Source organism: Nothoprocta perdicaria, unplaced genomic scaffold (genome assembly GCF_003342845.1).
Source record: "Nothoprocta perdicaria isolate Ctin4 unplaced genomic scaffold, notPer1 scaffold_30, whole genome shotgun sequence".
Taxonomy (NCBI): Eukaryota; Metazoa; Chordata; class Aves; order Tinamiformes; family Tinamidae; genus Nothoprocta; species Nothoprocta perdicaria.
Genome location: NW_020455533.1, coordinates 2,436,418 through 2,451,810, shown reverse-complemented (window position 1 = coordinate 2,451,810; position 15,393 = coordinate 2,436,418). Strand labels below are relative to the sequence as shown.

At 44.7% G+C, this 15,393-nt stretch overlaps 1 protein-coding gene across 1 annotated transcript in view; it reads right to left on the bottom strand.

Annotated features, from left to right (window-relative positions):
- The window catches only part of CMIP (c-Maf inducing protein), a 119,538-nt gene that overhangs the window by 26,800 nt on the left and 77,345 nt on the right, over positions 1-15,393 (bottom strand). Inside the window, exons 4-7 of the mRNA XM_026042325.1 lie at positions 5,192-5,353; positions 4,158-4,199; positions 1,344-1,406; positions 752-832 (exon numbers count right to left, since the gene is read on the bottom strand). Of these exons, the coding sequence (XP_025898110.1) occupies positions 752-832; positions 1,344-1,406; positions 4,158-4,199; positions 5,192-5,353 (348 nt within the window). The remainder of the gene's footprint in view (positions 1-751; positions 833-1,343; positions 1,407-4,157; positions 4,200-5,191; positions 5,354-15,393) is intronic.

Genomic DNA, 15,393 nt, shown 5'->3' with positions numbered 1-15,393 from the left:
GAGATCTCTGGCAAGTGAATTGCCTTAAATATAATATTTATTCGTTACTGCTTGTACAGCTTTGTGAGGCAAAATCTCTCTGTGCAAATTACAAAGTGCAGCTGGAAACTCTGTATGCCTCAGAGTTTGTAAACAGCTTGTAAACACCCAGACCTCTCTTAGGAAAGAAATACACATCATCTATGCATTTCTTCATAAACAGGTGGTGAAAACTTGGTACACAGGATGAAAAAAGCGAAGTTGGCAGGGCATTCTCCTAGCATTTATTCCAATCATTAGCAAGGAATTGACTGGGAAATCTCAGTAAGAACTCAACTATTCATTATAGCTGGTGATATCTTAAATAAAAAGTGTTGAGGGGCTTAAGTTCAAAAATCAGAAAGTCTTTGTTCTGAATTGGCTACTGAATTGCTTTTTAACCAGATTCATGTTATAACTCCAAGGATGGCACAAGGAGCATACATAGGAGTAGAGGGCCAGATGGGAGAGAGCTGGAGCTGCATAAGCTGACACTGTGGCCTAACAAATGCTCATTAAATCATGGCTTTGCTTACACACTTTTCAAAATCCCATTGAAGGTTTATGGTTCTGCATTTACAAAGCAACACATGGTTACATGCAGCACTCACAACTGGGGAGTTGAAACAAATCAGTGTTTTGTGCATTATAGGCAAAAGTGCTAATTACACAAGTTATCACAATTAAAAAACCATCTTCAGACTGAGTAAATTCCTGTAACTCAGCTACTCACCATGTTGTGTTTGAGAATTCTCTGTACCACCGGGGTGAACACTTCTATGACAACCATCGACCGAGGACGCTCTCGGCAGTGCTGTAATGGGCAACAAGTCATTTTGTGAGTTGCAGAAATAATGAAGTTGGACTCTGGTTTCACACCTCGTGCCTGGATTACTTCAAGATTATGCAACCTGAGGGCTAAATTAAGCTTTCCCAAACTTCCTTTCGGTGAGATTCAAACTAAAAACTTGGGGAGGAGCCTGCAGGGTACCAACAAGCCCCTCTCCCATCAACACAGACTTAAAGCATCACAGCAATCTAGGTTGGAAAGGAACTTTAGAGGCCATCTCCTCAAACCCCAAATCCTCAAAGCAAGGCCAGTTTTGTAGTTACATTTGCTGACTAAAGGTTTTGTCCAGGGAGAACCTCTGAGAAGGCAGATTCCACAACACGTGATCACAATTTCCCTTCCTGCAACTAAACACTGCCCATCCCACACCTTTAATGAGAATTAGGTACCCATCTCTGATGGAAACCAAAGGAGGCAAAGAATTGAAATGGGAGAGCGATTTCACAAATAGAAGACAGGTATTCTGTAGTGATACCTTGCAGAAGAATTCACAGAGGTCAGGAGGAGGATGGTTGTTTTCCAACAAAGGTGCAATTGCCTAAAAAAATAAAGGAGAGAGGAAAAAATTAATTAAGACTGGAAACAGGGAAGGTAAAGCTCATTTTATGTTTAAAAAAGAACAAAAGCATAAATACAGCAATCAGACTATAGGTTGTGCATTTATTTTATTCTGCTCAAACACATCCTGCTCGGAATGCCCTGGAAAATTTTGCTTTTAATTGCATCAGTGAAGGAATACAATTTTTACAAAAAAAAAAATCAGGATCAGATCCATTGTTTTAAGACAAAATATAGCAGGGGTGAATCTTGCTTCCTGTTTCAGTAATTACATCTCTGCATCAAACTAGAAATACACCAAATAAACATGTGTTTTAGAGTGAGCTCAAGCTCACATACAGCCAGTACCAACGAGGGAGTAACTCACCCAAACGACACGACACTGTTGTTATCTTTAAGAACACTATTCAACAGAATCAAGCACCTAACCCTGCGAAAGTTGATATCAACTGTTCCTTCTTTGTTGCTATGCAAACCAATGTGGTTATGCTCAGTAAATAGTAAAGGTCATACGTGCCACTGGGAGTCTAATGAACTTATGTTGTTGCTGTTTCCTTTGAAAATCAGAAATTGGGACCAGAACAACGTATTCTCTCCACGGGATGATGCCTTCGGGCTTTCCAGGCTTGTGCTAGAGGGATTCCCAGTACCCATTTAAAAGTAAGACTCTAAACACAGCAGCTGGGACATTTTGTATGCAACTGAACAACAGATATTTTATCTGGATGGCAAGTGGAGTTTCACTAGGCAGCCTGGTTTTGTTCCTTTGCTTTCTCTTTTTTCTCCTGAAGGATTTCAGCCCAAATGAGGCTGCTCAAAATGAGCACACATATCAGTTTCACAATAGCCAGTTTCACACACAACTGGTTGACATTAATGTGAATTTTAACATCTGCAAAGATCTCTTGGGTTACACATAACATTTGTGAAATTTCTGTTCCACATTTTAATGCCATCAGTCTCCAGCTACTCATTCTTCTTGTGGTGGTCCAGCAATGGGGCATGTTTTTCACTGATGGGGAATGCAATACAACTGCAATGAAGCTGGAATATCCTTTCTACCTTTTCAAAACTAAGGTAAGGATCTTTCTTGAATTCATCTTTTTGCTATGGCATCTGCCAGACCTCAAGTACTGCAAGCATCACCCTGGGTTTACATCTGTCCAGTAAGCAACAAGATCAGTGTATGAGACACTTAACTGGCTGGTCATCAGCTCACCAAAACTAGGCTTTACTCTTTGAACCCAGTCCCTACAGAACATAGGAAATAAGCACTATAGCCACTGTCAAGCAGATCACAGCTGCAGTGGGGAAGAGAGACTAACTAGAAGATGTGTTTATTTTCCCTATTTGGGCTGGGGTTAAAAAGAGAAACTTGTCTTGTGCTGCCCCGTTATGGCAGCGTGTGCTTCCCCATCCTAAACAGGAAGGGATGAGATGTAACACTGGTCTGCTGTAAAACTGGCCTGTTCCAACGTGAGCTGGAGAAGGAAGCATGGTTCCATCTGGAGAGCAATTCATGTGTACTGTTTATGATACTACACAAATACACAGTAATAGCAAGGCTTCCTAAGAATAGCACAGGTTAGTTCTGTAATAGCAGTAAGTTCTCAATGTCCAGACGCCGTCCCTTAATGCTCAGGGCACAACCTGCAGAACCTGGAAAAAGCAAGGGCAGGATCTGAACCGATGCAGCAGCCACTTTGACTTAGAGAATAAGTCTGGTTGGAAGGACCTTTGGAGGCCTTCTGGATCAACTTCCCTGCTCAAAGCAGGGCTACATCTTTTATTAAAAGATCCTTCTCCTGTAACTACCAGTTTTAAATGGAAGATTGAATCAATCTTGGCACCAGAGTTAGAAAAATAAAACGCAAACCTACAGCAGATCTCAAAGAAAAGTAAATGCCACTTTAGAAACTTATCTCAGGGGCTGATTCCTGCTAAAATGGTATCTTAAAACAGCAGTTAAATGCAATTCACACCTACTGGCAGCTACTTTCTGCCTTGCTGTTTTGCAGAAAGATTTGTAGAGATGGGGTATGATCAGGTGGTGGTAAAGTTCTAGATTAGATTACTGGGAAAGTCTCCTGGAAATTGCCAGCGACTGCAATTAAATTACAGTGATGGGGAAGCAATTCCACTCTGATATATTGCTGAGATTTTATATTTTGTTGCATAAGGAAGAGAGCTGCCATTTGATTCTCTTATTTCTAGGTCTAAAGAAATGCAACCTACAGAATAAAGGCAATAGTTAAGGTGGATATTTTTATAAATCCTACAAACACAAATATACACACTCAAAAATAACAGTCACTTGCTCATATACCATCAGCAATGGAGACCTTCCGTATATGGGAGCACCATCCCTTCAGGAAACTACTAAACCTAAGAGTTTTATACAGTACATCTGGAAATTATGCTTTTTGACTATTTAAAGTGTGTATGCAGGTAGGAGCATTGCACTGTGTTGCCCAGCTAGAAGGCCATTTCGAGAGAAGATTAACCCTAAACATGCTGTGTTGTTCCATATATATTGATGAGGAAGCTTTACTGTTATTCATATATGAAACAAGACAATAGCAACAGTGAAACACAGAAAAAGTAATAGGCCACATGTGTTTGATCTTGCACCAATTCACCATCCTTGATGGAAATGCAGAGAAAAACATTAATAGATGTATTATCAAGCAAAACAGATTTGTCCCCAGGCTTTTGACAGAAGGATACTCACCACAATAATGCTCTCATGGTCTTGAGTGGTTAAATTGTTGTTCTGAAAAGGTTGAACAGAAGAAATCAATGTACAAGCAGTTTCCACAGTTGATATATTAGCATGCTCCTAGTTACAACTAGAAACAAGCAGAAAGGCTCAGCACTGCTATTACTTGGTTCTAGACTAAAATTGATCAAATTAAAACCATTCTCTAATTCTAGTTCTATATTTCTTAAATGTATTTTCTTAACCCAGTCTGTATCTAAGAAACCTAATAAAAGGACTATGGTGGTGCTGCATATTACTGGTGGGTAATAAGTGAATTGTTGCATTTTGCCTTCCAGTAAAATCAAGAAGCTTACTGGAAGTCCCCTATGCTACCTCAGTTTGCAAGTGTTTGGTCTGTGTTTGGTGTTTTCAGCAACATGATCCACTTTGAGGTTATAACTTTTTAAACCACCAAGATCTCAGCTCACTGAAAGAAAAAAAAAAAGATAGCAACATTTTTGCTCATCAAAAATCTTTGTATACTAGAATTGGACATGCAAAACCTGCTTGGCATTGTACTCTCTGCCTACAGAAGCTTAACTATTTTAAATGGACACAAGATAAGGATAGATGTTTCAGAAGAAGGAAAATTCTTTGACAGAATTTGTAACAACAAAATAGTTGCATAATGCATTTGTTGGTATACACGTATTACTGGCCTGGTACATGAATGATCAAATGCCAATGAAAGTTAAAGGAAGCTTTACAATTGACTTCAAGTAACACATGACTCAGATCCCTATAAATCTCCTGCATAAAGAAAAAGAGCCTCAAAAAAAAAAAGTTTTTGTTTTTTTGTTGTTTTTGTTGTTTCTAGAAGTCTACATAACACAGGTCAAATTCTCTTCTTCCTCAGCAAGTACAAATTCCACGCACGTCACGAGCACGTTTAAAGAAGAGTTTTGAAAACCCAAGTTAAAAGAAAACCCATCACTGAACTTCTTAACGGTTTGTTTCCCATCTCAAGGTGACACCGGCCTGCAGGAGCACTGCTGGGCTCGTACCTCTGAGAGCAGCTTGGAGACGATCTCCAGGGGTGCTTGGTGAATAGAATCGTCCTGAAGCGGAGAGGTCAGCGCCATGTCCACCAGCGTCCTGATCTCCTTCAACACCACCTCCCAGCGGCTGGGATTACTGAGCACCTTCTTGTATTTGTAAATCTTTTTCTGCAAGAAAACAGAAGACAGCAAAGTGAGCCCTTGGAGAAACTGCTGGCATGGGAGGTTCCTACGTGCAACTGTTAAGTGGGCTGCTTTACATGTTGAGTTTTGTCTCTTCTACTTGCTAAAAAGCTCAAAGCATTTAAATGGAAAAAGAAGCCTCATATGTCCAATGCAATCTGGTCTGGAAGCACTGGAAACCTGCATGGCAATCCAAAAAGCATTTCTGCCCCAACACAATGACCTGGTCTTTGGTATTTTCCTGCATTATTCCTAGTGGTGTCTAAGCTATTTTTTTTATTACTTGGTAAGCAGACTGGCTGGATAAACAGAGACAACTCCTACCTCCTCAGCAGCCATGTTGCTACAAATGACTCAAATAGAGGCTGCTTTGTATTATATAAAGTCTTCTTTAGAGGAAACCCATGCTCCCAAATTCCCAGCGGTAGCTTGATGAAACTCTAGAAGTTCAAGGAAATGATGCCGGGAGTTAAACGCCACTGCCGGTGACAGCAGCAAGGACACACCACAACCTGCCAAACAGAGCCCGCAAGTCGCCACAGGGACGAGCTGGCAGGGAGCAGCTCTGCCGGCTGCGGCACTGTCATCGCCAGGAACACGCATTTTTGGTTAGTTTGCCATTCCTTGCCCTCATCTCGGGCAGTCTGCCGCCCTGATCAAAGGGATGAGCTCCCTCACGAGGAGGGAAGTCTGGCCACACGTTCAGGTTTACTGCGTGACACAGGCCGGGCAGTTCGTGGCTTTGCATGAAGCCCTGCGTGCTCTGCACTGAGAAGGGCCCTTCGTTCCACAGCAGCCTTGCCAGACAAACCTGCAGCACTGCTGCCTTCTGCCAGCTCGCTGATTCAGCTGCATCAACAGCAACAGCGCGGTAAGGGCAGAGGGCTTCCAACAGGCTACTCTATTTTGAGGTGTTTTGTTTAAAACCCTCGTTGTTCTCCCTTTCAGTCATCTGGGGCAACCCTTCTGGAAGTCTCTGCTCACCCATCGCTTCTTTCCCATGGTGGTGGCAACAGAGCTGAAGTCCAATAGAAAATACAGCCACCTGCCTATCCTCACCGAAACACGAAAAATAATAAAACAATACAGGAAAACACAGATTTCAAGTGCTCTCTTCTTTTCTATACTATTTGGGGCCAGGGGGAGAAGAGAGTGGCCCTTGGCTGATGTGCAAAGCCAGATAAAGCAATCCAATTATCTTTTCAAATAAATGCTTGCGAGCACAAAAGCACTTGCTTTTAGTAGTTCACACTTCATGAGCAGTTTAAGCCACGGAAAAGCCAAAGGAACATAAAACACAGGCCGCTGTCAAAGGTATCTGGGATTTCAGAAGGAGCATAAAACTTTGTATCTCTAGTCTTCTTGGAGCAACGAGGGCCCATCAGAGTTTTAACCTACTGATACCACTTGTATTACAATTGCAGATTTTTGGACTCTTTAGAAAAACTTGAATCATTGAGAATTTAGTTTCTTTTTTTTTCTTTCTTTCCATGCAGGGCTTTTTTTAGAGCCTTTTTTGTCAGACCCGCTCTGGCACTAAATAACTGAACTTCAAAGCCAATCAGCCTGCTCTGTAACTTGACGCAACTCCTTTCTGACTAATTGAGGGCACTAAACATAGCCAGCTTGGCAGATAGGTTTCCATGCTGAAATATATTCCCTGGTCCCGTACTACAAACAAATGAAATTCAAAGCAGAAACTAGAGTACTTCAGATTAAAGAGAGTGGATGGGGAGGAGGAACCCGCTGGAGCACTGGGTCACGGTACAGATGCCAACCTGGGCTGCCTCCACCTAGGTGATGGCTTCTCAAACCCACTCGTGCTCAGGGGCAAGGAGGAGCAAGGGAGGTTTTCTTTGCCTTTAAGAGATGTCCATTAAAAATTAAAGTTCTGTTGCTGCTGACGCACAGAAGGGACAGGAGGAGCCGCTCTCCCTGCTGCACCAGAGCGCCCTGCGCTTGGACCGGGCCCGTGGCGGCTCCAGGGAGCACGGTGCACCGCGCTCCAATCTTCAAGCAGCACTGCAGGACTTTGAACGATGGTGGGAAAGAAGGAGAAAATAAATAACTTGAGAAGCCATCCCCAAGAGGGCTGAACTCTGCCGTGCTGACCCTTTGCCCATGGTTACGCTGCGTTTTTTCTCAGCAGAAGGCTGCTCACTGCAGAGCACCGTGCTGAAGGCACCGATTAAAGCTCGAAAGCCACAGGTTGGCTGCAGGAGCAGTTTGCTTTGTGTCAGCAGCACTTGGCCAAGGCCGAGGCACCCGCTCCCTCCTACCTGGGCTGCCTCCGGAGTGAGCTAGGCTGTCCACTGGGAGCCAACACGTGCAGCTGCCTTGGGCAGAGCCCAGCTGGAGGCCGGGCACGACAGCGGGTGCAGAGCCGGCCTCCGCTTGAGCCAAACACCCTCACTGTATCCAGCTTTAATGGCACGTGAGACGAATGCACTAGAGTGGGAATTCCATCCCTCTGGATTTCACCAAAAGCAGCAGTTCCTGTAGCACAAGCAACTCTGGATTTGACGCTTCTCGTTAGTGACCAGCCAGAGCCCCCCAGCTAACGTCACTCTCAAATCCCACTATGCCGATTTTAAAAACAAAACCACTGAATATAATAACTACCCAGCAGCAGCTGCATGAGGAATAAATGACACTCACGGGGCATTCTTCATTCTCAATGCACTGTAATTGAGTCTTGCCGAAAATCCAAAGACTTAAATCTCAGTCTTCCTTTAGAGGAGCAGGAATTCAAATCCAAAGGAGAAAAATTACCTCTGTGCTGTTACCAAGTGAGCATACAACTCAAGTCTGCAAGCTCTGGCTTTTGCCATTGGGGTTTGAAAGCCTTTGGACACTGCTGTGAACACATTCAATAAAGCCTATGGCACAAGAGCCTTTGGGCCTCTTCTAAAGGACATGTTTATCTGTTATTTTAGCTTATAATGGCCTCATCCTGCAGCCTTTATTCATACACCACTTCTACACACAAAAATTGGAACAAAACCCGTAATAGTTACATAATAAAGATTTTAAAAGAATGGACTTCAGTGTACAAAAATATAAGGCACAGCACAAACACCTCCTTCAACCTCAGCAAAACTTTCCAAGTGAATAACACCCCAGGGCGGCCGGCGCCCTCAATGCAAAGACGAAATCAACCTTCCCGATGACCAAACTTTCCCCCCCTGCTTCACTGCTGCCCAGGAAACACCCCACTTTGCCGAGAACCAGTTCTCCTGTCACCAAACGGCCAATTAATTTCCAAGCCTAACGCAGAAAGGCGGTTCGATCCCAGCTCTGGGCTCTTGGGCCCCGCAGTGGCGGCTCCTTCGGTGGCGGCGGGCGCTGCTGCAGAGCGGCCCTTGCCAGCAATTGTTTATTTCTTGCTGAGCAACAAGGGCAGCTCGAGCTGAAGGGAAAGGTCAGGCTCCCGCACAGAGGTCCTTCCCAGCTCATTGCGGGGATGGCTGAGCCAAGCTAGTGTTACAGCTTAATTCTGATGGCCGGGCAGGGTGTGTATGAAATGGAGGTGCCGCTCGCTAGATGCGAATGGCCAAGTGCAGAGAATTACCTCCTTTAATAGTGAGAGAGCATCCCCATAACTCATCTAGATCCATATTCTGTTTATACCACCACCAAGCTTCAAGGGGTTCCTGGAAATACAGATTAAAATCTGCTGCCAACAAAAGTTTCCACTACAGTCAGAGGCAGGATTAAATCACCAGGTGCATCCCATGAAAGCCTTTGAAACTACGTTCTGATCTGTAACACTCACCAGTACCAGGGGGAAAAGCAACTTGCCTGTACAGACCAAGCCTCCAAAACACCCCATTCCAGGCTGAGGCCAGGACCAGAACATACAAACTTCGACAAATCAGGGACTTAAGGCTGCTCACACTGCCTTAAGTTTATGCCTTACAACATTTTCAGGCCCAGGGAGTTTCCACATTTTACTTTTACCTGGTGCTAAATGCTGAAGTGCATCAACTTCTCTGCTTCAGTCGTTTCTTAGAATGCAATCACTTTGCTCTGGGCTGACTTGCCTGCAGGCTCTTGCCACAGTTCAAAGAACTGGAGGTAAATGATAAGAGACTCCTTGATCTTCACACAGCTGAGATCTACAACACTTATTCTTTTCTTTTTTTGCTAATTCATTTAAAAACTCCTGAAGAAATCACCATTTTTATTGCTCTACGATTAGCACCCATGATTTTGAGAGCCTGAATACATATGTCAAGTGACAATCTCTGCCCTGATCAACTCGCAGTTGTGATGACTAAAGGCTGAGAAGAGCAGCAGAGTAAGGGAGGGCGAGAGGTGACTTGCCTGAGGTTGCATGGGAAGCCACTACGAGAGCCAATGCTGAGGCCTTCAGACTCTCTCACCTCCACATCAGCCGGCTGAACACTGGCATCCTACCGCAGGACATCCCCTTCAGAACACCTCTCTCCATCCCCCTTTTTCATTCTCCATGAATTTACCTGCTTGCCCCCCACACTGGTGTCTACCGTCTTGCTGCAGCTCTCAGGAATCCCCAGACATTAAGTCGGAGCCGTTCCCAAGGCTCCAGAGTTCAATGGGTTCAGCACGCGGGGCGGTGAGTTCAGCTGTCACTAATACCCCAGCTGGAATGACACACCAGATACTTGCCACAGGCCCTGAGTTTGTCCTTTGCTCAGATACCACGGGGACGACACTGCTGCGAGGATCCAAGAATGCTGAAACAAACAGGAATTTCAAAGCATGGGTTTTTGTTTGGGGCGACAGAGGTGCAAAGGGGAAACGTGAACTGAGGTCCCACAGGGCAGCTCCAGCACCTCAATAACTCACCTGTGCAATATGGGGCAGCTGCAAGATTAATGCACAGAAGAACTTACTCCCAAAGCATAAATATATATGGTATATATATATATTTACCATTTATATGATATATTTTTTATATATCTGTATATATATATTTATATATCTGTATATATATAAACACATGTATATATACACACTACCTCCTTTGCTTAATGCTGTCACCAGTCTGACCATTGTCCTGGCCTTGTTCTCTCGGGTATGCACCAGAATTTCACTGCTAAGACCCCTTTCCGGAACAAAACAGGATGAGAGGATGGGGAGAGAGGAACATCATATTGAAGGAGAAAAACAACAACATTGGGCAAATGAGTCTGCAATTTATTTGCTCCACTGGAGAAAAACCTACATGCAAGCTAGCATGTCTGCCTCTACAAACTCATGACAACTCAAAACTTGTGACTTTTTCTTGCCCCCCATTTTCTAGCCCCCGAAGGGCAGCAGGAATGGATTATCTTTGCTAGACCTTCCTCCCATGCAGCAAAGAACCGGAGCTTTGTTTTTGCTGATCTCCCATTCTTTCCCTCGACTGCCTGCACGCGGCCCATGGGTCATGCAGACACAGAAACACAGCTGGCAGATCCAAAAGCAGATCTCCCTAGCTGTGCATTCGAGATGCTGCTCAACAGCTAGAAAATGCAAAGGCCAACTGCAGCTCCAGCTGCTCTTTGCACGGGCTAATGCGGTTACTCTCGTAATCAGACCTGTCCACAGGGGAGAGGCTTTTCTGGCAGGGCTGGCTTTGATGCATTCCCCGAAACCCTCCATCCCTGCTTCCATTTCCTTTTGGCAAACGCTCCCATTCTCCAGGCCCCAGTTCCAGCACCAGCTTTACACTTCAGGTTGGCAAAACATCAGCTTTCATCCTGCGCACAGCAACTGCTGTCCCGTATTTTTCGTAGCAGAGCCAAGCTGGGTTTGTTTTTAATGTTGCTCTGGCTATGCGGAATTTCACTATGACTGCAGATACGTTTCGAGGAGAAGCGCAACCCCTCCCTGCCTGTGAAAAAACACAGACACACAGCTGTGGGGTTGGGTGGCAAATTGCATGTAACCTCTCCCCAGAACAAGAAATACTTGAAACTATGGCTTTAAACTACGTTTCTTCTTACATTTCTTCTTTCTTCTCTGTTTATACAGAAGTCACCTAACGCCTTGTCCTCCTGATCTCAGGCAGTTGCCTTGCATTGCACAGGGAAGATACATCCTCAGTGCAGATTCATGGTCTTCACATACTTCAAAAGCTCATTCAAAATGAGTAAGAAAACTCCATGTGTAAATTGCTGGAGTCAAACAATCAGGGCAGGAGACAGACTTCCTGCTGAATCTATACTGCTTTAGTGGCATCTTTCTCATCATCAAAGAGGTTCCAAACATGTTTAGGAACAACTGTCTCCTCCTCTTGCAGGTCCTGCCAACTGCTGGACTTTGGCCCCTTTTTTCCAGTGCAGACACTGTCTGGACATTATGATCTCAATGCTCTGGCACAACCTACAGTTTCCAAATGGGTGTGAGCCTGAGGTGCTCCTATATTGGAGATTATGTGGATTGAGCTGAAGCCAACAAAACCATGTTCCATAAAAATAAATAAATAACACTTTAAAAAGCAGACTAATAGATGAAAAGCAGGGATATGTGCACCAAGCACACTCCACTCTTTCAAAACCCTCAACAGACTAACTGCATTGCAGTTCAGGGGTAAAAAAAAATAGCATTAAATGGTAAACTATAACAGGCACTGTTTGACTGTGGAGTTTAGCATGCATGAAACAGAAAGCAGAGGACACAAAGGGCTGTGCCATTAACTAGGACATAGGCCCAGTCCTTGCTGTGCGCTCCTCTGCTCCTCTGTGTAGAGCGCTAGCAGCACTGACCACCTTATGAACCCAACCAGCTGCAGGTCCCCAATGCCTTCATGTCCATGCACTTTGAATTCTGCATCCGATGGCTGTGCCTGCGGAATCCAGGCCTTAAGAGCCCCCAGCTCTTCGACTGCAGTGGGAATAAATGACTTTGTCACTGCAGAGAAGAGATGGGGAAAAGGCTGCTCCTGCAAGTGCGCAGGGGAAAGAACAACCCCAACACACACACTCACAATCTTATCACTGCTGCACTTTGACCAGGTCTGCCAAAGAGAAGGCAGTGCCCAAGGCCGGCGTGGGGAGCAGGTGGAGGGCAGAGCTGCTGCACGGACAAGCGCCGCGCTCGGACACCGCACGCTCCACGGCCCCCTCCGGCAATGCTCCCAACACCGGCAACGCTCCCAAACCGGCGACGCTCCCGACACTGGCAACGCTCCCACCAGGCCTTCAAGGCCTGTGGAATCTGGTGGGAAGAGACCGCTGCTTGAGACACGGCCTCCAATTAGGTTTAGGCGGTTACTAAGGCTACATCTTTCGGTAACTGTTAACTAAAGATGATGTCCAAAAGAGAATCCGTTCCAGTTCTGTTTTCCGGGAAATCCTAGTAGCTTCAATAGCACTAAGCATCACACAAAGCAATGATTTCTTCCCAGATACACAAACCAGATTAAAAAGCCACGTCATCCCTTTTCCTTTTCACTCTGCCTTGCTAGCAACGACCCCCCTCACGTCATTCCTACCATCCTCCCCGTGCTCCACTCAGCAAAACCTCCAAAATGGGCAGTCACTTACCCACCTGTTTCACTTTCTCCTCCTTAGCAAACATATTATGAGTTTCTAGCACTTCGGCACCATAAATGGCCTTGAAATTGTCTTCTCTCTCAAGTGCACCTGCATCATCAATGTCGTCAGCAGGAGAGATGTGCCTGGCTCGAGGATCGTGTTTGTGTCGGAAAGCTGCTGCGGAGCCTTAGGGAGCGCGCAGGCTCCGGGTACCAACGCGATGCCTGCAAGCATCTTAACAGCGACCTCAGCAAAGTGTTTCCGTCATCAGATCACTGGAATTTGAAGCTCTGAATTTCCCATTATTTCACAGGGAGACACTAGATTTCAACGCAGCGTTTCCATCAGGAACAATCCCAACACGTCCACGTTTTTACATGCCGTCTTGGCACACCAAATCAGCAAAAATCCCAAACCTGCTGCAATGGTTACACGACTAAAATGTCAGCAAATATCTGCAAATCTCCTGCTTGTTTACTCTTTCGTATAAATACTACTCGTGTACAAGACCAAACCAAGACTATGTTTGGGTTTCTGATCCCAAGGCAAACTTCCCTGTTGAGCATCTGAGAACTGTGGGGTGCTACCAAAACCACTGCCTGCCTCGCTTTCAGAGACAAACTGATGCAAATAAATGGCACGTAACAACCCTGTTGTCCTTGATTCATCTGGTCCCTGATCACACAGTTTTATCTGATCTTCTCATCCGAAATATGATAGTAAAAAGCACCGGGGAACAGGCTGTGGCAAATAACTGTGGTGCAAAGGCATCTCAGTGAAGGCAGCGGAATGAAGGGCATAAATTACACTTGCTAGCACTGTTTCTGTTACCTTTTTTTTTCTAATTTTGAAAGAAACATTACTCTGGGAAGGAAAAAAAAAAAAAAAAAAAGGAAGTGACAGACAAGCTGAACATGTGATTTATTGCAAGGGCCAGAACAGATGATAAAAGCTTCAACATTTAGAACATTTTGTTTCAGAGGCTTTTTTTTGGTGGATATTACCAGTGATTCTATAATTTTATAATACCTTATGTATACTAGACACTGGACAAACAATGATTTTATTGGAAGAATTAAATGCACACTGAGACAGAAACCTGCAAGGCAGGAAAGGGAAGTCAAAAACTGCCCCTGGATCCTGTTTGCTACTTGGATCCTTTAGAAGATCTCATGTAGATCTTCTGCCACCAATGAAGTAATTTGCAAGTGTCCTCATAACGTCAATATTGCTGAACTGGTCCCCAACACAGTGACTTAACAAGGCACTTAGCATCCACCAGCTGCCAGAGTTCGACTTTCACACCCAATGCATCATGTGAAAGGATTAATTATACTCCTGGGACAGGCAACCACGGCTGCTCCTGCAAGAGGCCTCCTAAGAAAATCCACATTTTTAGCTTTCTTCTGCAGCTGGGCCCCTGAGCGAGAGCGCAGTTTTACGTTATGACATTTACACAGGAGAAGTTGTAATTTGGTGAAACTAGTGGTCACCATGACCTCAAAGTCTTGAATTGTTAAGAGTTAGTCATCAGGTCAGCCTTGGAATAATGCCTAAGAGCAATTCGACAGCACAAAAACCAAGGATCCCTCTTGGCCAGTAGTTCAGCATTCCCAAAATGTAACATATTCCAGCGACTGCATTTATTCCAGGTCAGAGCAGAGACCTAAGCACACAGTACCTAGTTGGGCTGTCTTTCAGCTGTTTTTGACATCCCTCTATATTCAGACCTAGTATTTTCCTAAATAGGATAGTTTCATGGGTCTAGAGGGGAAATTTAGAGCTGGTCCTGACTTAGCTAAAGCAAGCTAGAAAATAAGCAGCCAGTTTCTACTCAGATTTCATCACTAAGCTACCAACTGGCTTGAGTTGGGAGCCTGATGTGGTCTGCAGGAGGCAGCTAAGGGTACCCAAGCCACATGTGTGTGCGGCTGGACGAGGACACAGCAGCTCAGCTCCAGGCTGGCATCTCAGCGTATTGCAAAGAGGCTCTTTTGGTTGGAAAAAGCACTGGGCTGACCTGGATCGCAGCTCCCAGACCTCCACTGATCCACACCGAGCACAGACCTCGCTGCTGCGGATGTTCCCTATGCGGGGAAGCTCGTCTAAGGTCACCCACAGTGAAGCACTTTCCTAATGCAAAGGCAGCTCTAGGGATTTTGTTCAAAACTCTTTTCAAAAATTAACTGTTCTACCTGTTCCACTTAAAACATCACTATGATTCATAAAAATGAGCAGAAACTTTCTGTCTAGATCCGATTCTGTCAACATCTTGTCTGTTTTTCATCTATTCACTTCCACCTGCCAAACTAAGATGATTTTTTCCTGCAGCTGATGGTCTGGTTACTTCTAGCAAACTAAGATCTCAGAAAGAGAAGACGGGGCCAAGGCTCCTAAAGTGGCTTCCAATAATAGCTGCCCTCCGATCAAACTTGAGCGGGAAAGGGAGGCAGCCAATGGATATAGAAATGAAAAGGAAAAAAAAAAAGAAAAAGAAAAAAGAAAAAAACACCACCCTTC